This window comes from Bicyclus anynana, chromosome 18 (assembly GCF_947172395.1).
Source record: "Bicyclus anynana chromosome 18, ilBicAnyn1.1, whole genome shotgun sequence".
Taxonomy (NCBI): Eukaryota; Metazoa; Arthropoda; class Insecta; order Lepidoptera; family Nymphalidae; genus Bicyclus; species Bicyclus anynana.
This window is the reverse complement of record NC_069100.1, coordinates 14,034,763-14,056,519: the sequence shown is the minus strand read 5'-3', so window position 1 is coordinate 14,056,519 and position 21,757 is coordinate 14,034,763. Positions and strand designations below refer to the sequence as shown.

The following is a 21,757-nucleotide window of genomic DNA, read 5'->3' as shown; positions in this document are numbered from 1 at the left end:
TTCTAGAGTTATAGCGTCAGGAAGGAAACCCCGACTTATTTTTATATAGTAGAATTAGAAAAAGACAGGCTACCGTTTATACAGGAAATGAAAATTACTTTAAGACTCACACCAAGCTGCGGGAATGGCTAGTTAAACAATAAAACACAAAAATGAAAATGTTTATACTATACTATATTCTTTTGTTATAAAAAATGCCTGTTTACATAATTCCTAGCTATAATATCACTAAGTATTTATAGTAATTTTATACACAATATATAAATTTAATCTTAAACTATTTTAAGCTTAACAGCTAAACATGGTCAAGATACATGCAAAATATCAAATTTCCAGCGTCTACGTCATGACTCAATACATACTCGTAGCTAAGCCCACATTCGTACGAGAGTTTTTTTAACGGACGTTAAATAAGCGTTCAAATACAACAAATGCATTCCCAAGTATATGTTCACACGCGTTTTAAAAACGCTGTGTTTTTAAGACTCGACGATCTTTTTCCAGCAGTGTTACATTTTCAATTTTGGGCGTTGGAAATAGGGCCTTGGGCGTTCATTTAACTTCGCTTTTTTAGCGGACGTTAAAAAAACTTTTATAAGTTATATAGTATAAGTTCTTAATTTAATTCATGGTCTATCCAACGCCCCAAATTGAAAATGCAACACTGCTAGAAAAAAAGCCGTCGTGTTGTAAAAACGTTGTCATGTGAACATATACTTGGGAATGCATTTGTTGTATTTGAACGCTTATTTAACGTCCGTTAAAAAAACTCTCGTGCGAATGAGGGCTAAGAGCTAACAAATAAGGGCATAACAAGTTCAAATGTAGTCAGCCATTTATTCAACTCATTTATTATCATATATTGTCTAAAATAAAATTTATTTATAAAACTATTCAGATTTACAATAGGCGTTAGAGTAGATAAGCAAAAATGATTTATATTATTTCTGTAACACTTTGGTATGAAGAGAGTACATAAGGCATATGCATATGGTGGCTTAAAATAATAATTTGAAAGTAAAAGGTAAGTCACAGTTACTCATGACTAAATATCTAAATATAGACAATAAGACGTTCAAAAATGAAATTGGCTATCATATTATGAGACTTTAATTAATAAAATAGTAAAAAAATATCTATTATAATCATAATATTAGCAGATTATCTTTGTTACTTATCAATGATTCTCTTTACATACATAGATCATACATTGAAATATAATTCATTAACAACCTTTAACAATTAGAAACTTGTTAATAATAATAAATAATAATGTTTTACTGTTCTTTATGATTTTTTTGGAGAAAAAAAAAACAATAAAATAGTCACTGTATAATAATGTTAAGCTTACAAAATATACATTTTAATTGATATCCTTAATGACTGACTGATTATAGTGATGATATCTAGAGTTAGCACGAAATATTATTTTAAATAAAGATTTTAAAAAAATATATTTCAATAGGTTTAATAGTTTTCCAATTTTGTCATGATTTGTGTAGATTAAAAAAAACATTATTAAGGCCGACACACACTTGACAGAGGACTGCTATCGAGGCGATAACTTTTACTTTTAAACTACAGGTTCTCAAACTTTGTTTTCCTCATACACTACTTTCGAAATATAGTTGCTTACGGTTTATAGTGTATTTTTGTATCTACTTTTATATTCATAAAATGTATTCAGTCATGGTATCAATATAGCTAGCACATAGTGAAAATATGTTATTTCACTATGTAAGAAAGAAGAAAGAAAGAAAAATGCGTTTATTTCGAAATTACTATGTACTAGCTATGGAAGAGCGGAGTTTTAGTAGTTTATACTACTCCTGGTTTTACCACTTTTTAACTTTTTAACTTAACGGTTAACTGGTATTGGTATAATATGTATTATTGGTATTTATGACATTTTAGAAAGTGGAATAAACGATTTTTATTTTTCATTTATTTATTTTATCAATTATTGTGATTATTGATATTCAACTATTATATTTGATTTTACTAAAACGCCTCGTTAGGTGTGCGATGGCCCTTACACATAGATGATTTAAAGTAAGGAACATTTACAATTTCTAATATAAAACTTAATGTTAGGTAATGTGACAGCTAAGAAGGAATACAAAGTTTTGTGAAGATTATTAAACAAAAAAAATTGTTTTTTTTTGTTTAATAATCATATCATCATCATATATCATAATAAAAACATACAAATAAATATTTAGAAACAACATCAACTGAATCTGAATACTAAATACATAATAAATAAAGCGAATTTGTTTGTGGCTGATTTCATCCTCCTCATTTATTTTTTACACAGGAGTACAAAAAAAGGTGAAAAAATGCAGAAGAACAAAAAATGGGGATAATTACTTTTAAAAAAATGGTCCTACATAAAACTACCAACAATACACATTAAAACGAGCCAAGACAAATAAAAAATGAATAATTCATATTTCTTATTTTCACAAATTACAATTATTTCGCAATTTCGTATGACACGTCGATGTTGCACAAAAATATTTATTTATGGAAGAGTATTCAAAATTTTCATGTACTTAAATTAATTTTATTTAACTAACTAGCATAATTTGATAATGGCGCAGTGTCATCTTTGTTATTATTGCAAGTGTGGCTTAAAGTAAAAATGCGTATTAATGGGATATACATAAATGACGAATCCTTAAAGCCTTAGCAACTAAAGAGGAAGAATTATTAATAGGAAATTTACGTGCGATTTGAATTTTTGGACAGATATTTTCCTTTTTATTAATTATTGGTAATTCATACTTATTAACAATATTTTTTTAATTAACTCGATTTAAATAATAAATTTTAGTTTTTAAAAATTTGTAAGCCCCACGAGAAATTTAACAACAGCGAAACGTTCGCTACTGCTCAGTGAAAAGTGACGTCATTTTCCGCTTTAACAAGTTCAGCCAACCAATAGAAAAGTGTCGCTTGACATTTGTGACGTCATTGTCGACGTTCGCACAGCGCGCTAAAATATCAGATATGACAGATATTTATAGAGTTTATTTTGCAGAAAATAATGTTAACGTTTTATGTCGATTTTTTTATTTTTTTCATAATTTTTTTATGTCAGATTCAGCTCGATTAAAAAGATGCATATTCCCTATTAACGGATGCGTTAGGTGTGAGTATGAGTAGCTGTATGTAGATAAGATTTTCTTTATAGATTATAGTTAGAAATAGATAACAAAGTACTAATGGCCGACCGCGAGCATCTACGGTGAAAAAAGTAGTATTCTTCTCTAATGTCTATTTATCTTTGTACCAAAAAGCATCAAAAGTGGTTTAGCCGTGAAGGTAATACGGCCTTACTTACGCGTTTATTACATAGGGATAATCGAATGGAAGAAAAGGGAAGTTAAAGGAACGAAAGCGTCGAAAAACGGAAGGAGGGCGTTGCTTATTATTTTTTTTTTATTCTTTACAAGTTAGCCCTTGACTACAATCTCACCTGATGGTAAGTGATGATGCAGTCTAAGATGGAAGCGGGCTAACTTGTTAGGAGGAGGATGAAAATCCATACCCCTTTCGGTTTCTACACGGCATCGTACCGGAACGCTAAATCACTTGGCGGTACCTCTTTGCCGGTAGGGTGGTAACTATCCACGGCCGAAGCCTCCCACCAGCCATACCTGGACAAATTAAGAAAATCTCAATTTGCCCAGCCGGGGATCGAACCCAGGACCTCCGTCTTGTGAATCCACCGCGCATACCGCTTAATTTTATTATTCGTGTAACATCATTTATGTATGTCCCTTAATTTCAAAGTTAATTTAGTACTTGCATGTTTACTCTAATTTAGACCTTGAATTATCTATCTGTAATCAATCGTTCGTGAAGTTGCATAGACTATTTATTTTTTTATATTGTCTATTGTTTTACCAAGGTTGCTATAGTAACACAAATTTCTCATCCGGTGGCCAAAACTGGAACTAACGTCTCTACGGTCGCCATTTTGCAAAATCTATACTTCAAAACTCAAATTCTTTAACTTAGAGAAATTTTTAAAACTTTAGTTAGGGAAAATTAATATAATAAATATTTATTTTTTATTTTTTGTCTGTCTGTGTGTTTGTCCTTGTTTTTTGTTGACTCTGATCACAATGAAACTACTGAATGGAATCGAATGTAAATTGATACGATTTGAGACCAACAAAGAAGTTTATAGAATACTTTTTACATCGAAAATATAATCAAAAGTCCTTCATTTTACAAGTTACATTTAAAAAAAAATTGTCTATATACCACAAAAAATACTAAAAATAATGTCATTCAAGATTTGTCAAAATTCCACCTAAAGGATTGAAAAGGGGTTGAAGGGGGCAATACTGTCACCAAATGAGTTTGTGGCACTATAACCAATACATCGACACATTACACAAAGTTAGGTTTTGAAAATTTGGTTGTGTTAGCAATTCTGAAATATAGGCCCTATTAAGTCATGATACTACGTCAAAATTGACGTATCATGACTTAATAGGACCAATTTTTAGAATAGGGATGATGACAGTTTTTTAAATTGTATATAAATAACAAGTACGCTAATAGTAAAGCAATTTTGTAAAAGTAACAGGGTATCTGCGATCATTACTTTCGGAGCTACAGGGATTTAAAGGGTCAGATTTGCGGCGCTGCCGCGGATCCCTGGAAAACGCCCCATACAAAATGGTACGCACTTATGACGTCGTAGGCAATTAATGATCGTTAGATTTGTATGGGCGTTTAAACAAAATTACTAACATCTTTGTTATTTCTGCGTTTATGTTGATAGTTCATATATTAAAAAATGTCACATTTAATGTAAGGAAGCTAAAACAATATGAATTTTCATCTAATTACGATGAAATATTTTTAGTAGATTTTGAAATTTTATAATCTTATTTATTTTGCAATTATCCAGTCAATCTTTGCTTTTTATGTATAAATTAGTTAACATTGACCCTATTTACCCGAATGTATCATAAAAATCAATATATTCAAACCTAGTCATCATCCTCATTGCTAACAGCTGATAGCTGATATTGAAATCCGTAATCTATATTGTCGCTTATAATAATTTATCTATGCCCTGTAATAAAGCGACACACAAGATTTTGAGTGCGTCCAGGCCGGACGCAGTGTGGACGCACGAGTAGATATAACTGCATGCTTATAGCCGCCGACCTAAAATACGGGCTACAATATAATGGTCAAGTTTGTATAAATATTGCCATCTCTTTCACCACATTGCGAAGAAAGAGAGAGAGATATTTTTTCGACTTCGCGCTATTAGTCGACTGTATATATGTCTCTTTCGTCACGTATATGGTTGACACATTCTAGGCGTGCAGTTAATCGCAGATGTGGATCCAAGTGTGTACTTCATTTTGTAAATCTATACTAATATTAAAGAGGTAAAGTTTGTGGTGTTGTATCTCTGGATCTTCTGAACCCATTTTGAAAATTCTTTTGCCAATAGAAAGTCGCGTTATTTGTGAATGTCATAGGCTTATTATTAGGCGTCGGCTACTCGTAGATAAATACATGAATTCCACAATGTCTGACCGCATGGACGCACTTTATCTGTAGTAAACTAGTAAATAGCACATATGGTATTACTCGCATGTCACTGCGTATGAGCAGACGCAAGAGTGGACGCACTCTTTACTGTATATATATAATTATCCTTTTTGTGTAGTAAATCGCAGATACACGCATACCACTGAGTCAGCCCGCGTGGACGCAAGTGTGGACGCAGCGTGGACGCAGTGTGGACGCACTAGTACGTGCAATTAGAACATCCCCTTCGATTTGCTGTCCGCTACGAACTTTCTTACGTGCACTATATAGTCCAACATCACCGTAGCAAACGCGGCGTCCAGCACAAACTGGGGGATTTTACCTGGAAAATAAATATTTTTTTAATTAACTAGCAGCTTTGCGAATGCTATGGATATATTAGTAATCATCATTAAGAACAGATATTCGGCTCACTGTTGAGCACGAGTCTCATCTCAGATTGAGAGGGGTTAAGCCAATAGTCCACCACGCTGGCCCAATGCGGATTAGCAGGCTATACACACGCAGAGATTTTAAGAAATAAAAAATTAAATACCACGTGTCTTAAACGCTGAAGTAAAACATCGTGAGGAAACCTGAATACCAGAGATTTTTCCTAATTATCTGCTTGTGTGAAGTCTGCCAATCCGCATTGGGCCATCATGGTGGACTATTGGCCTAACCCCTCTCATTCCGAGAGGAGACTCGAGCTCAGTAGTGAGCCGAATATGGGTTGATAATGATGATGAAATAAAGTAATAACTTACCCTTAAGGTCGCAGCACATCAGCCACTGGAAGACAGCCTTCTGTTCTATTTTACCCCCCTGCGTCTCCACCGCCTTGGGCGTGAGACACCAACAACCCACCTTGTTGTGACCTCTGGAAATGACACAGGTCAAATTAAAATAATTTATTTGAGGGAGCATTTTGAAAAAACAAATCTATATGTGACTTGAGAACACAGATCAAATCAAAATAATTTATTAGAGGGAGCATTTTAAAAAGGCAAGTTTGTGAGTTGAGAACACACAGATCAAATCAAAATAATTTATTTGTGGGAGCATTTTGAAAAGTCAAGTCTGTAAGTGAGTTGAGAACACACATTCCAAATCAAAATTTGAGGAAACACTTTGAAACGACAAGTCTGTAAGTGATTTGAGAACACACAGATCAAATCAAAATTATTTTACTTGAGGGAACATTTCGAAACAACAAGTGTGTAAGTGACTTGAAAACACACAGATCAAATCAAAATCATTTATTTGAGGGAGCATTTTGAAAAAACAAATATGTGAGTTGAGAACACAAATCAAATCAAAATAATTTAATTGAGGGAGCATTTTGAAACAACAAGTCTGTAGGTGACTTGAAAACACACAAATCAAATCAAAATAATTTATTTGAGAGAACATTTTGAAAAGTCAAGTCAAGAGTTAAGAATACAGACACAGATCAAATCAAAATAATTTATTTAAGGGAACATTTTGAAAAAACAAGTCTAAAAGTGAGTTTAGAACACAGATCAAATCAAAATAATTTATTTGAGGGAGCATTTTGAAACGACAAGTCTGTAAGTTGTTGGGCCTCTACCAACATAGCAGTAGTTTTGAGAAACATTTGTTAACTTCTAAATTTATATTAAACTAGCAGATTTCACCCACGTGGTTCGCGTTTCCATTCAGCATATTCACGAACCTTTTTATTATATGTGTGCACATCTAAAGGATGTATGTATAATCCTCCATAAAATCTCACCTGACCATATCCCTGACGGGGGGGTACCCAGGCACCTGTACACTGACCCCACTGTTGATGTAACAGTAGGGGTCGCTGTCCACCTCCTTGCCGTCCTTAGAGAGCGCGGCCATCCTCCTCAAGATGATGAAGTCCCTCGGAGCGATGATACCTCGACCCCCGCCCGCGGTGATCTGATATGATAGATCGACTCCGGGACCCACTTCCTGAAAAAAAAAGTGTGCTTAAATGGCCTCATATATTCTACGATTTTGCTTAGTTTAGGAGAAGTCTAAATATATATCGCCTGATCACACTTTTCGTAACGCGCGTCACGCATTCATCATCTTACTCTCCAAGTCGAGCGTGCGTAAAGAAGTTTTACATTGTTTCTAAAGTTCGGCCGCTCAGAATTTGCGTTTCTGACAGGTCGTGATCAAAAGGGGCTATCAGGATCGAAATATTCAATTTACAAAGACAAACACTTGGCATAACCTTGAAACAACGCAGTTCAACAACTTTGTACGTCAGTTTGAAGTTACATCGCCCATTCGACTACGACCTGTTAAAAACGCAATCTCTGAGCGTCCGGACATTATGGACAGTGGAGATTTACGTTATCCTGCCTTGTTCTAACCAGAAATATTTATTAGCAGCCTTACTACTAAAGCGATTCTAGACGAGTTTGGTAAGAGGAAACAATCAAACGATTTCATTGAAATGAGCCGGTGCGGCAAATAAACTATTATATTTTTATATTCATCTCCTAAAGTATGTTTTTTTTAGTTACCTTAATCAGTTCGCTCTTGAGTATGGTGGGATTCCACTCTGGCAGCTTGGTGAGGTTGTTCTTGAATTCCTCATACAAAAACTTGGCTGGACAGTCGACCACTCCCTGTAATACATACAAATATCGTACAATTACATACAATAACGGACAATACAATAATGGACTATCCAACGCAATACAGTATAGATTGACTATACTGTATTGCGTTGGATAGTCCATTTATTGAGAAAGGCTATACAAAATTACGATCAACAGCGAGGCATCGATGAAAAATGAAATTAATGAAAAATGTGGTTTGCGCAATCATTATGAAAATATTCTAAAAAAATAGTACGAGAAAGTTTATGTCTATATTTTAAAGATAACTCACAACAATCAAAGGAGATTGGCAAAAGTGGGAGTCACACTCTGAAGTGTCGTACACTCATATATTTTACAGTACGGGAACCAAAAGAAAAAAAGTAGTCCGCAAAAGCGCCTTGTCGTATTTATGAAGCAACCAAGCAGTTGTATGTCAGCGGCGGTGTTTATCACATTTATGTATTACCTACTAATTTAAGGTATATCTTTTTTCTCCCTGCTTTTCAAGACTGCTTACCATTAACTTATTTCTTAATATTATCACGATAAACAACTATTAATAGGTTCCCATTATGCACGGTACCTCTACCAGCTTTTTTTTTTTTTTTTATTCTTTACAAGTTAGCCATTGACTACAATCTCACCTGATGGTAAGTGATGATGCAGTCTAAGATGGAAGCGGGCTAACTTGTCAGGAGGAGGATGAAAATCCACACCCCTTTCGGTTTCTACACGGCACCGTACCGGAACGCTAAATCGCTTGGCGGTACGTCTTTGCCGGTAGGGTGGTAACTAGCCACGGCCGAAGCCTCCCACCAGCCAGACCTGGACAAATTAAGAAAATCTCAATCTGCCCAGCCGGGGATCGAACCCAGGACCTCCGTTTTGTAAATCCACCGCGCATACCAAATCAATAAAGCCAGTCAATAAAGCTAGTCCCAAAATACAATCTCGCCATTGTCCTTTATAATATGATACTAACCGTAAATCTGTACACTTTTCCGAACTGCTCCGTCTGCGTGGACTCGACCACGTCGCCCTTCTGCGCGCCGCGCTTCTCCAGCCGCCAGTTGGGCAGGTGGATGGTGTTGAAGGCGTTGTGCATGCTCTCTTGAGCCAACGCTTTGTACTCGTCTATCTGGAAATTACAATTTTACTGTCAGCGGTTGGTCAGCGGTGCGATTCCGGTATTTGACACTCGTCGGCGAACTTTTCGACTATAGCACGTCTTATTCCTATTTGAACCAGTGGCGTAGCGTGAATATAAAACAATAAAAACACTTCTCCAATATCTTTTCCGAACATCCACCCACAAGCTATTTATTGAAACTTGAATATACATCAACTTTATATAAATAGCACGTGCACAAATATAATTTTCACCAAAAGGAAAAATTAAACCCGTCGAGCCAGTTTCCTTACTTTACCTGTAACGAGAACAACTTATGGTAAAAAGACCCCGACCTATGAAGGAGCCAAATTTTACAATAAAATACCGACACCAATTAAAAATGTAAACTCACTCAATGCATTTAAAACTAAACTAAACATACATTACATGAAAAGCAATCCACAGCAGTTTAAACAATTATGACTGAACTAATGCATTGAGTGAGTAATAGAAAAAAAACACGATGGCGAAGTAATATAAGTTAATTTAAGTTAAAAATTATGTTCAAATGTTAGCCAATGTAAGCCATTTTATGAGAATAAATATCATCTTAAACCTTTAGTTTGGGGGGCTCGTATTATTGATACAGCTGATACGGCGGTAACTATACGCTCTTGATTTGAACCATATGTTTGCAACAAACCAAACCAATAGTTAACGACGTTGCCATGGAAACGAGAACGCTGTGACTACTGTACCGCGCGGAATAGGACTCGGTTATGTGTTGCCAGCTTTCCCTGAATTAGCATAGGTAGTTGTGTTCCGATTCACTACTGTCATACCTTAATAGAAGGAAAAAAAAAGAAAGAAAAGTTTATTCAGAATACACATCATACAAAGGAAAGAGAGATAGTTAAGGGCTCTAGTTGTAAATAAACTCGACAAATAAATAACATAACGACTTAGTATAGACATCAATTAATTCGACTTTATTTTAGCTCACGAAAAATCCTGAATATATCTTCGATTCGGAACCACTCACAAAATGTTTTAAGACTATTAAATTGCTATAAAAGAAGAGCACATAAAAAACACTGTAAGGAATATCATAAATTAAAAAAAAAGTAAAATTCCTCAAAAATCATGACTACCAAAATACTTGTTGCTTGATAAATACTTTTTCCGGGCGGCCGCTTAAATTAGTACGAATTAAAAAAACGACTTAAAATAAAAAAAGGATTCTTATACATTTTCCCAATTTATGTTTATGTGATGTTACAAACAAACAAACGAGCAATCGAAGGGTTTCGCGATTTTTGGACGAAAACTTACTGTCAACCATTCCGCCTTAAACGCTTCAGTGTTATCCCTATTAAACATGTACTTCATCCAGCCGGCGATGGAGAAGCCGAACTTGTTCATGCTGTTCAACTTCTTCTCCAGTTCTTCTTCAGTGCCGACCGACTCCAGTTCTCCAATGTGCTTCTCCATTTCCAACTCCTTCTCCGGACTCATTAGTTGCGCTTCGTTGGTTGCCATGTTAGTTTTTATGTTAAGTTTGAATGTTTATTCGAATTTTATACGTTCGATTTTTAAATTTGTTTAACGTGCTATAAAGCAAATATATCGGTGTCACGTGGTTTTACCTGTGTTACGGTTAGTTAAAAGGTTATCAGAAAACTTAAAGTGTGAATTCAAACAACACAATATTAAACCACAATCGAACTTTTTTTTTTTAATTTTCGTCCGTCTGTCAGGACTATTGTTTTTTTTTTTTATAAAAGAATAATTAAAAATATTTGCCATAAATTTTTGGCTTAATTATATAAAGCAATATATAAAGCTCCCGCGGGGTTTGTGAAAACTGAATTTCACGCGAACGAACTGAATTTAATTCGGACGAACTTAATTTCACTCGGACGAATTGAATTTCACGCGGACATACTGGATTTCACGCGGACGAACTGAATTTCACGCGGACGAATTGAATTTCACGCGTACGAACTGAATTTCACGCGGACGAATTGAATTTCACGCGTACGAACTGAATTTCACGCGGACGAACTGAATTTCACGCGGACGAACTGAATTTCACGCGGACGAACAAAATTTCATCTTCATAAAATTGAAAATTTAGAAAAACCCCCGTAGGTCATGTCACTAATATTCTTTTTCAGTGCGCTTTCATTAAAGTATATTTGCAGACATTCGGTTCCACCGATTTTCATCAAACATGTCTAAGAACACTCGCACATAAGTAACCTTTGATACAAAAGAAACTAAATTGAAATCGCTCATCCATTCAGGATTCAATGGTGCCACAGACAGACACGTCAAACTTATAACACCCTTTGCTTCGGGGGTTAAAAATTAGAGAATAATAATGAGGATGATGATTGATTCAAAAATATTCATATAAAAATTAAAAATGGCGAGCTAGCAACCCTAGTAGATTATGGTAATTAATTATTATTTTCATGCGATAATTAGGTTACCTAAATACATAATAATTTAATTAATTACTTTTATCCGACTATCGCATTAATAGCGTCAAAGATCAATTTTATTATAATTCTTTATCTCTTAAAACTAGTACTTGATTTGTATATTGTAAACGTATGTCAGGTTGCATGTATCTCAGAAAGTAGTACAGGATAATAAATAAATGAATAATAATATATTTTTTTTAAAGAATATTTTCTATATCTTAAATATGACCAATATTCCCCTCCAACTAGTCGGGAAAGACTGTATTAGGAGTGGGTACGACAATAGACCAACGGGGCGGGGATCGAACCACCACCCCTCGGTGATGAGTCCGACCGCTTTTACCATTGAGCAATTGAGGCTCTATAAATGCGTGCGAATTAATCCGAACTCGATTGTTTTTTAATCCTCAAAAAAAGGGAATGCCCGTTCCCGGCCTAGGCCTATCCTAACCACCGGGCAATTTACTGATATCTATAAAATAATCTTGATGATTCGACTTTATTAATGAAATCTTACTAAATTACTTTATCAAAAAAAGTTTTACGACATTTTTAATTTGTCCACAACGGGGACAAGCTAAGATCGTTGACCATACAGCCTGAGTTTAACAATATTTTTTTCAAGACTTATAATTAGTTTGTTTGTTAAGCTTGTTGATATCAGTAAAAAAATACAGCATGAACTGTTAGTAGAGTGACAAAACAAATGTATTTTTCTTCAAGAAACATACTTTTATTAAGCCAATTATTTAACCAGATCTGTTGTATGGGCCGGTGGGCTATCCCCTTTAATACTTATATAAAATAATCGTGTCGCGGTGTTCGAACTTGAACTCCTCCGAAACGGCTCGACCGATTTTGATGAAATTTTTTGTGCATATTCAGTAGGTCTGAGAATCGGCCAACATCTATTTTTCAAACCCCTTAATCCTAGGATACGGTAGTGGTAGGGTAGGGGTATGGTATAGGGATAGGGTAGGGGTAGGGTAGCGGTAGGGTAGGGGTAGGGTAGGGGTAGGGTAGGGGTAGGGTAGGGTAGGTTTATGGTATAGGGATAGGGTAGGGGTAGGGTAGTGGTAGGGTAGTTGTAGGGTAGGGTAGGGGTAGAGTAGAGGTAGGGTAGGGGTAGGGTAGGGGTAGGGGTAGGAGTATGGTAGTGTAAGGTAGGGATAGGGAAGAAGTGCAAATAAATAAATTAGTAAGTCAAAGCGAAGCTTGAGCGAGTCCGCTAGTACTTATATAAAATTATCGTGTAGCGGTGATTGCTACCAAACTCCTTCAAAACGGCTGAACAGATTTTTATGAAACTTTATATCTATACTTGGTAGGGCTGAGAAACGGGCTACATTTATTTTTCATACCCCAAGTGATAAGGGTGGTCCAACCTAAAAGCAAAACAACGTTTTTCGGGTCAGATAGATAATCTAAAATTGTTTTCTTTTTTAATTTACGAATTTGTGAAAATTATACGAAAATTAATTAGGACTTTCGGATATTACGTAGGTTACATACATGCATTCGTTTGGGGCTTTTTACAGACATCCAACAAAGAGTATTCGACTCTGAATAAATAAGATAAAAGTTCGAAATGCCTATGTAATGAATGCTTGTATGTAGTGCACGTGCTGAGCTGTGCACCCTTTCTATTTTTTAAGGGTTACAGACAGACATGCTGTCAATTTTGTAAGGTAACTGCCTAATAACTCTTATCTATACTTATTATAAAACTGTAGCAGGTCCAATACTGTACATTGAAGATATTTTAAAAATTTATGTTGGAGGGCATTATATAATCAATACTGAAGCTAAAAATATTTTTTTCCGATTTTTTGTCTGTCTGTCTGTCTGTCCGTGTTTTTCTGTTATTCGGGCATCACGCTAAAACTACTGAATTATTTCAAATGAAATGAAACTTGGCACGGTTTAAGACCATAATACGCAGAAGGTTATAGGATACTTTTTATTGCGAAAATAAAATAAGAAGGGGGTGAAATAGGGGTTGAAAGTTTGTATGGAAAGTCCTTCATTTTTAGAGTTACAGTTTTAAATTTTTTTCATAAATCATAACTAAAATACGAAATATAATGGGATTCAAATTTTTTTTAAATTTAACTCCTAAAGTGGTGAAATAGGTCTTGAAAGTTTACATTGATTTCCACGCGGACGAAGTCACGGGCGTGCGCTAGTATTTAAATAAATTTAAATTGTAAATAGATTTAATATTCCTGTATACCACAAGAATATATAGTAAGTATTGTAATGTATAATGATTTTAAAAATATTTTTTTTAATTTATTGATATAAACAATTTATAATTAAATATAATAATAATAATGATTTTGTGACGAGTAATATTTATAATTATGCATAAAATATGACCATGACTATAATTAACACAGGTAAAAACGCGGGGCACACATAGAATCTTATAATTTAGTTTACTTTAAAGCTCGCACACTTTAAAAGTTTTTTAAAAATCAATTAAAATTTATTTTTTGTCACTTCAACACGCGCCCGGTACTAAAACGCGCGTATTCAATGAAAACGTCCGTCCAATTCGAAGGACAACGCACGACTGCAGTATGTATGGATATGTAACACATCTTACATTAAATGAGTCACATGGAACAAAGATAAGTATACGTTATTGCAAAAAAAAGGTGCATAACCTGATTGATGTGGAAATAGTATGGCAATATATTACTCAAATATGTTTTTTGTTCATATTTAGTTTGCGATAAGTACTAGCGGCTACGATTTAATATATATTTGTCGGGTATTTGCTATTTAGCTCTTATGTTCGAATAAGGGCAGTCGAATAAGTGTTCGTATAGAAAAAAATATATGCTTTAAGACCTAAAAACGCCATAATGTAGAATATGTAAAATGCAAACATTGTGTTAGATTAAAAATAAAATTGTATTGTAATTGCAAATAGTAAGACAATAATATCTAGTTATACGAGCACGCAGCCAACTAGCCCGCATTAAATCAGCTTGGTGGGTCTACGCTCCATATCTCCTCTCCAATATGGAGGGGCTGGCCCAGTAGTGGGCCGTTAAAATAGGCAGATAATGATGATACGAGTATGTGTTAACAAGAGTACAAAAATATATATTTTTGTATTTTTTTCATTTTAATAATGTCATTGGCGATCAAGTAAGCTCGCATAGGCATGTGAGCTTAAGCAGAAGAAGTAGATGAAATACTTTATTGCACACAAAAATACACCTTACTCGATCGTCAGTCATGATCAGTCATGTCATGCACATCGCGGCCAACACACGATCAGTTTTATCTGTCAAGCCGTTACCGGTAGCGGTTAGCCGGCAGGCATGTGAGCTTACTTGGTCGTCAGTGGCTAACATTAAAAAAATAAATCAGTACCTATGTATAAAACAAAAACTAACTGACAAATATGAACAGCCTATACAACTAGGTTTCTTTAAAATAATAATAAAGCTAAAGAGTTTGTTTGTTTCATTGAATTAACGCGCTAATCTCAGGAACTACTGGTCCGAATTGAAAAATTCTTTCAGTGTTAGATAGCCCATTTATCGAGGAAGGCTATAGGCTATACTATATCTCCGTATTTCCACGCGGGTGAAACCGCGCGGCGTCCACTAGTAGAAAAATAAAAAACAAAATCTAGTACGTTCCAAGTAAAACAATTACATTGAAAGTACTTACAGTGGTCGGACATTTCTGCTGACATTCAGAACCGCAGTCTCCATTCGAAGAGTGTGGTCGGTGAAACAACCACATGAAGTTTACAGGCATATTTGACTATTAAAACGAAAACTTTTTGAACACAAACAGTGCCGGGACGCGTTATGTCCATGTGACTGAGGTTGTATCACCAAACTGTTTATTGGATTTTTAAATTTAATTATTCATTTAAATTTATTTTCAAAACATTTTACAACTTGCAATTTCCATACCAATCGAAATTATGAAGCCTGTAAGAGTATGCCACGAGACTATTCCTTTCGCGTCACAACTTTTGGGCAGGCAGTATAAACATGTGAATCGATAATAATAACTTGTATTTTAACTTAACTGTGAATGAATAACAGTTATGTTATACAGTTAGATTATGTCATTACGAACACGGTGTTTTTTTTTTTTAATTTTTTTTTACAAGTTAGCTCGTGACTATATTCACACCTGATTGAAAGTGTTGATGCAATCTAAGGTGGAAGATCTAACTTAAGAGGAGAATGAAATCCACATTCCTTTCGGTTTCTACACGACATCGTACCGGAACGCTAAATAGCTTGGCGGTATGTCTTTGCCGGTACGGTGGACTAGTCACGGCCGAAGCGAGCCAATTAAGAAGAGATCAATCGGCCCAGCGGGAGATCGAAATCAGGACTTCCATCGTGGAAAACCACCGCGCATACTAATGCGCCACGGGGTCCGTGGTGTTGGATTGTTTGTGAAAAATCAGTTGAAAAAAAAACCAGTTCGGTGAATGTCTCTATACTGGGATTCTATACATCCTGTTCTTTCGGACGCGACGGCGACGCAACGCAAACACCAGCAAAGAACCAGAGCCTGAACCACATCGATTTTCTTTCTACAAACGCCAACGTCTCAAAATGTACGATCTGATGTCTGAGCCTACTTGAAATAAATGATTTTTGATTTTGATTTTGATTTTTGTATAGGAATGACAGATCCGATCGACAACTCTTAATGTGACCCGTCGATATTGAATGTCAGTCCCATACAATTTTTAATTCTCGAAGCGTTAGCGTTCGTAGATAGAGAATCCTACTGCCACATGGCTTAGGCCCTGGATCGACAGCAGAAGAACGCGAAGGCCTTGGGTAAAGTAATGACCCACCAGCATCGCGTTGCCGTTCTGTCCCGTCCGCTGTTTGCCCTAAATCATAAAAAGCCCGTCTCTTTTTTTCCCCGCACTGTATCACGCAGGCGAGGAGTGAGTAAAGGTCCGTTTATATCTACAGACATTTAGCGTGCCATGGCAGACAAAATAATATTCTTCTATACAGTGTTTATTAACATATATCTATCGTAACGCTGCCGCGCAGATGTTGACAGACTGTAGATATAAATACGTTAATAAACACTGTATAGAAGAACATTATTTTGTCTGTCACGGCACGTGTCTGGCACGCTAAATGTCTGAAGATATACAAACACGGTTTGTCTGTAACACCTACTAGTATGCCTGTTTTCAGACGAATGGCGGCACATTATAAGACGTTATCCTAGCGACTTAAAAACTTTTAAAGATTTAAATATATGCGTTTATTTCTAGCGACTCTACTACTTTTATAGATTTGAATGCGGATATGCGTGAACTACGCGTGTCTAAGTCATTAATATGTATGCAGAGAATCAGAGAATTGCTCATTTGAATAATTATGCAATTTAAACCAGAATACACTATATAATTTGTTATTATAACGAAATGTTCTTAAAATTATTCCATTGAAAAAAGAGATATGTCTATTAAGTACCTATTAATCTGACCCTGACATTTCTTATCGGAATTTATCTTTTCCTTAGATAATATTTATCCCAATAACGAATACAGGTTCGAATAAAAATCTTATTAAGACTATACTAAAGCTGTTTTTTATAATATAGAATGTAGAATACAGGCTTTAAAATATAGAAACTTGAGCTTAGCATTTCAAGGGTACGAATATATGAATATGTTAGCAAAGTATGAGCATAATTAATATTATTTAATGAATTAGTATTTGAATATGTAATTTTAGCAGACTCGATGGTGGATTACAAAAATAAGAAAACCAGTGTCGAACAAAGGTCACAATATTTGTCAGGACAATTTAATCAACAAATCAAACTGTAACCAAAACAAGACCCTAGAATGGAAGAGAGTGACCTTGATTGGAGTCACGCACTTGTGAACGTTGTATGTAGATTTAAAGACGTCTTTGACAGTTAACCAACACTTCCCTTTTCCACTCAAGTCACTCTCCGCGCCTATCCCAAGAAACCCATAAAGAATTATAAAACAAGAAATGTGGACGGCTCGAACGCCACGAATATACTGAAGCCGACCGCACGACGAGCGCCTTATATCGCAAGTCGTTCCCCCCATCCGATTGGTACCCCTCTCTAACTCTTTACGAAAATAAATCGCGCCACGCAGTTTCACCCGCGTAGTTCACCGTTCCAATAGGAATACGCGTATAAAATATACTATATAGCACTCGGAGACAGTGTAGCAACAGTGAAAGAAATTTAAAAATCGGTTCAGTAGTTTCGGAGCTTATTCAATGCAAACAAACAAACAAAAAATCAAATCTTTCCTCTTTATAATATTAGTATATAGACTATAATATTAGTACAAATAGTAATATTAGTATTGGAAGGCTTGGACTTAACGTGGGCAGAGCTTAATTACGGCTTCGTGTTTTTTTGCAACGCAACAATCCACATTTGTACTAAGGTTAAAGATTCTCTTCTATAGCTGAATTCGATATGGACTCCTAGTAAACTAACCACCAATTACCATAAATAGGGTCATCAAATTTTCATTGTGCATTCAAAATAACTGATTTCCGGAACTAAATTGACTAACAGTTATGACATGCAAAAATACTGCGACCAATTGATTCAAGTTTCGAGGACAGGTTAGCTTAAGTTCCTTATTGTATTCTTTCTCAATAAAAAAGTAAGTAGAGAAAAAAATAATAATAAAAAAAGCGTGTGTCAGCTCCGACGCACGAATGGAGTTTACTCTTTCAGATCGACTGTCTGAATAGTGTATGTAAACGGTTGTAAGACCGGTCGTGCTGTATGGATCAGAATGTTGGGCGGTGAAAGGGACGGATAGTAAACGAATGCACGTGAACGAAATGCGTATGTTGAGATGGATGTGTGGTGTGACAAGAATAGATAAAATAAGGAATAAGTATATAAGAGGAAGTCTGAAGGTGGCGCCAGTGACAGAAAAATTGAGGAGTAGAAGGTTACCTTGGTATGGACATGTAATGCGTAGAGAGGAAAGTCATATTACTAGAAAAATGTTGAATGTGCAAGTGGAAGGTCATAAGAGGAGAGGAAGGCCAAAGAAGAGATGGTTGGATTGTGTGAAAGAGGACATGTGTGTAAAAGGAGTGGATGATGAATTGACGAGTAATAGAGACGAATGGAAAAGATTGACATATTTTTCCGACCCCACTTAAGTGGGATAAGGGTAAGGAGATGATGATGATGTCTGAATAGTGTATGTTGCCCCGCAGCATACACTATGTACGTCTCAATAGGCGCGCAGAATAGGTTGCGCACAAAAACGTAACGCAGTCATTCGTTCATCGAATTATACTGCCCATATTTTTTTCATACCGGGGGGCTATATATGAAGAATCGATTCTTAAGAAGTAAACTCCAAAACAAGATTCAAGGCAATGAAGTCAAAAGGCATCCGCTAGTATGTTATATACAAGTAATGTATATAACATACTAGCGGACCACTAACCACTCGAAAATAAAGTTATATAATAATTACTAGCTGACGCCGCGCGGTTTTACTCGCGTGGTTCCCGTTCCTGTAGGAATACAGGGATAATATATAGTCTATAACCTTCCTCGATAAATGGACTAACTAACACTGAAAGAATTTTTCAAATCGGACCTGTAGTTTCTAAGACAAACGAACTTTTCAGATTTTTATATTAGTATAGAATATAGATTAATTACTCTTTGTCTTATTACGCGCTATTAAGTTTATCGATTGGATATATTGATCTTTGAACTTAAACTTCGTAATTAGTGCTAAATGTTTCTATTTTAAGAGGCCAGCATTTGAACTGTGCTTATCATTTTATATGAAGGAACTATTTACACTCATTACTCATGTACTAGTTACTGCATACGTTTGACCCTTTTAGGTACGTAAATATACAAATTAGTAAAATGGTTATATTTTTTTGCCTAGCGGTGTACACTAACTTAATATTTGCTAATTATTATCAACTAGCGGAAGCCCCGTGACTTCGTCCGCATGGAGTTCAGTTTTTCACAAATCCCGCGGGAAACATGGATTTTTCCGAGGTATTATCTATCTTCATTATAAACTTCAGCCAATTTGGTTCAGTAGTTGCGGCGTTAAAGGGTAACAAACATCCAAACATACATCCATACAAACTTTCGCATTTATAATATTAGTAGGATTCTATTTTTGATTGTGGTTATTTGGGTTTAGTTTGAGAATAATTAAGGGCAGGCGCTATCTGTCAAGGTGTAAAGAATGTTTAAAGAGTTTTAAAGTTTAATGTTTTAAGAAAATGTCGATAGCATTATTAAATCAGAGTATCAATTGTCTTATTAAATTTTTATTCGTTTAACAGTTAGCTGCGCTTTTTCAGTCTTATCCAGGAAATGAAATATTGAGTTTTTGAAAAATGTTAAACATACAAAATATTAGACACCCAAACAGTAGTAGGCGATCACCATTTTTTTGTCTAGCAGTGTACAGACAGTTTGACCTTTGCTTATCATCGCTTATTAGTCTACAACCGCGTGCCACCGATTATAATAATATCAAAAAGCTATTTAATTTTTTTTTAATATCAAAAATGTATTATACCTATAAAAATATAATAAAAAATCATTAGCATGATGTGATCATCATTTATCATCATTATCATGATCAGCCGATGGACGTCCACAGCTGGACATAGGCCTTAAGGAATTTAAAACGACACGGTCTTGATCCGTAAGCATTCAGCGGTTCCCTGTATCTTGTCTAATGTCTTTGGTCCACCTAGTGGGGGGTCGACCACTGCGCTTTCCGATGCAGGGTCGCCATTCCAGCACCTTGGGACCCCAACGTCCATCGGCTCTTCGAACTATGTGGCCTGCCCATTGCCACTTTAGCTTCCCGACTCGCTGAGCTATGTCAGTGACTTTGGTTCTTCTGCGGATCTCCTCTTTTCTGATTCGATCACGCAGAGAAACTTAAGCATAGCTCGCTTTGCTCGCTGAGTGACTTTGAGCCTTCTAATGAGGCCCACAGTTAGCGACCAAGTCTCGGATCCGTAGGTCATCACTGGCAACACGCACTGTTCGAAAACTTTCGTCTTCAGGCACTGAGTAATTTCGGACGAAAATATGTCGCGGAATTTCTCAAACGCTGCCCAGCCGAGCTGGATTCGGCGATTCACCTCTTTCTCGAAATTGGACCTACCTAACTGAATTATGTGTCCTAGGTATATTCGTCTACGATTTTGAGCGCAGAGTCCTCAACAATAACTGAGACTTTTTATATACAATTTAAAAAACTGTCATCATCCCTATTGAGTAGGTGCCAGTTGTTTGGTTTGTAACCAACCAGCAACCATAAATAAATCAGCTTATTTTTATCAACACCATTATGTAATTATTATATTTATCTTTTAAGTAGCAACGATTAAATAAGGAGGCATCGAAAATATTTCATCTAGATTAGAAACTGGATGCAATCCCTTAATCAAGATCGATTAAACCGTAATTAACGATTAATCGGAATCGATTGCAATTTGAGGTCATACTGGTACAATGATCGTCTATAGGGATCCATCCTTATTTATAAATGCGAAAATTAGTCTGTCGGTCTGTTACATTTTCACGACTGTTTATTATATAGCGTGTCTCATAGTGAATGGATCAAACACAAGTGAAAAATGCTTAGGTGATGTATTTTGATTGCAATTATCAAAAATTTCATAAGATATGGAAATTTGATCGTTTTACAACTAATCAAAATAATTTTCTATATAATTATTAATATTATAAAGAGGAAAAATTCGTGGTATTTTAGTAATATCTAGATCCACTGGACCGATTTTGAAAATTCTTTTATCACTAGAAAGCTACGTTTTTATCATCGTATTCTTACGAGACTACGCCGGTGAAACCGTGGGGTGTCGTCGGTTAGTTTTTTATAACATTAAACTTGAGGAAAATATTTAAATAGCCAAGCCATGATTGTCATAATT

The 21,757-nt window shown here is 35.5% G+C and overlaps 1 protein-coding gene across 1 annotated transcript in view; it reads right to left on the bottom strand.

The window, feature by feature from the left end:
* Positions 1–153: 153 nt before the first annotated feature.
* LOC112049274 (steroidogenic acute regulatory protein-like) overlaps positions 154–21,757 on the bottom strand; it is a 36,625-nt gene continuing 15,021 nt past the window's right edge. Inside the window, exons 8-12 of the mRNA XM_052886813.1 lie at positions 9,157–9,312; positions 8,094–8,198; positions 7,325–7,530; positions 6,336–6,448; positions 154–5,911 (exon numbers count right to left, since the gene is read on the bottom strand). Of these exons, the coding sequence (XP_052742773.1) occupies positions 5,802–5,911; positions 6,336–6,448; positions 7,325–7,530; positions 8,094–8,198; positions 9,157–9,312 (690 nt within the window). The 3' untranslated portion in view covers positions 154–5,801. The remainder of the gene's footprint in view (positions 5,912–6,335; positions 6,449–7,324; positions 7,531–8,093; positions 8,199–9,156; positions 9,313–21,757) is intronic.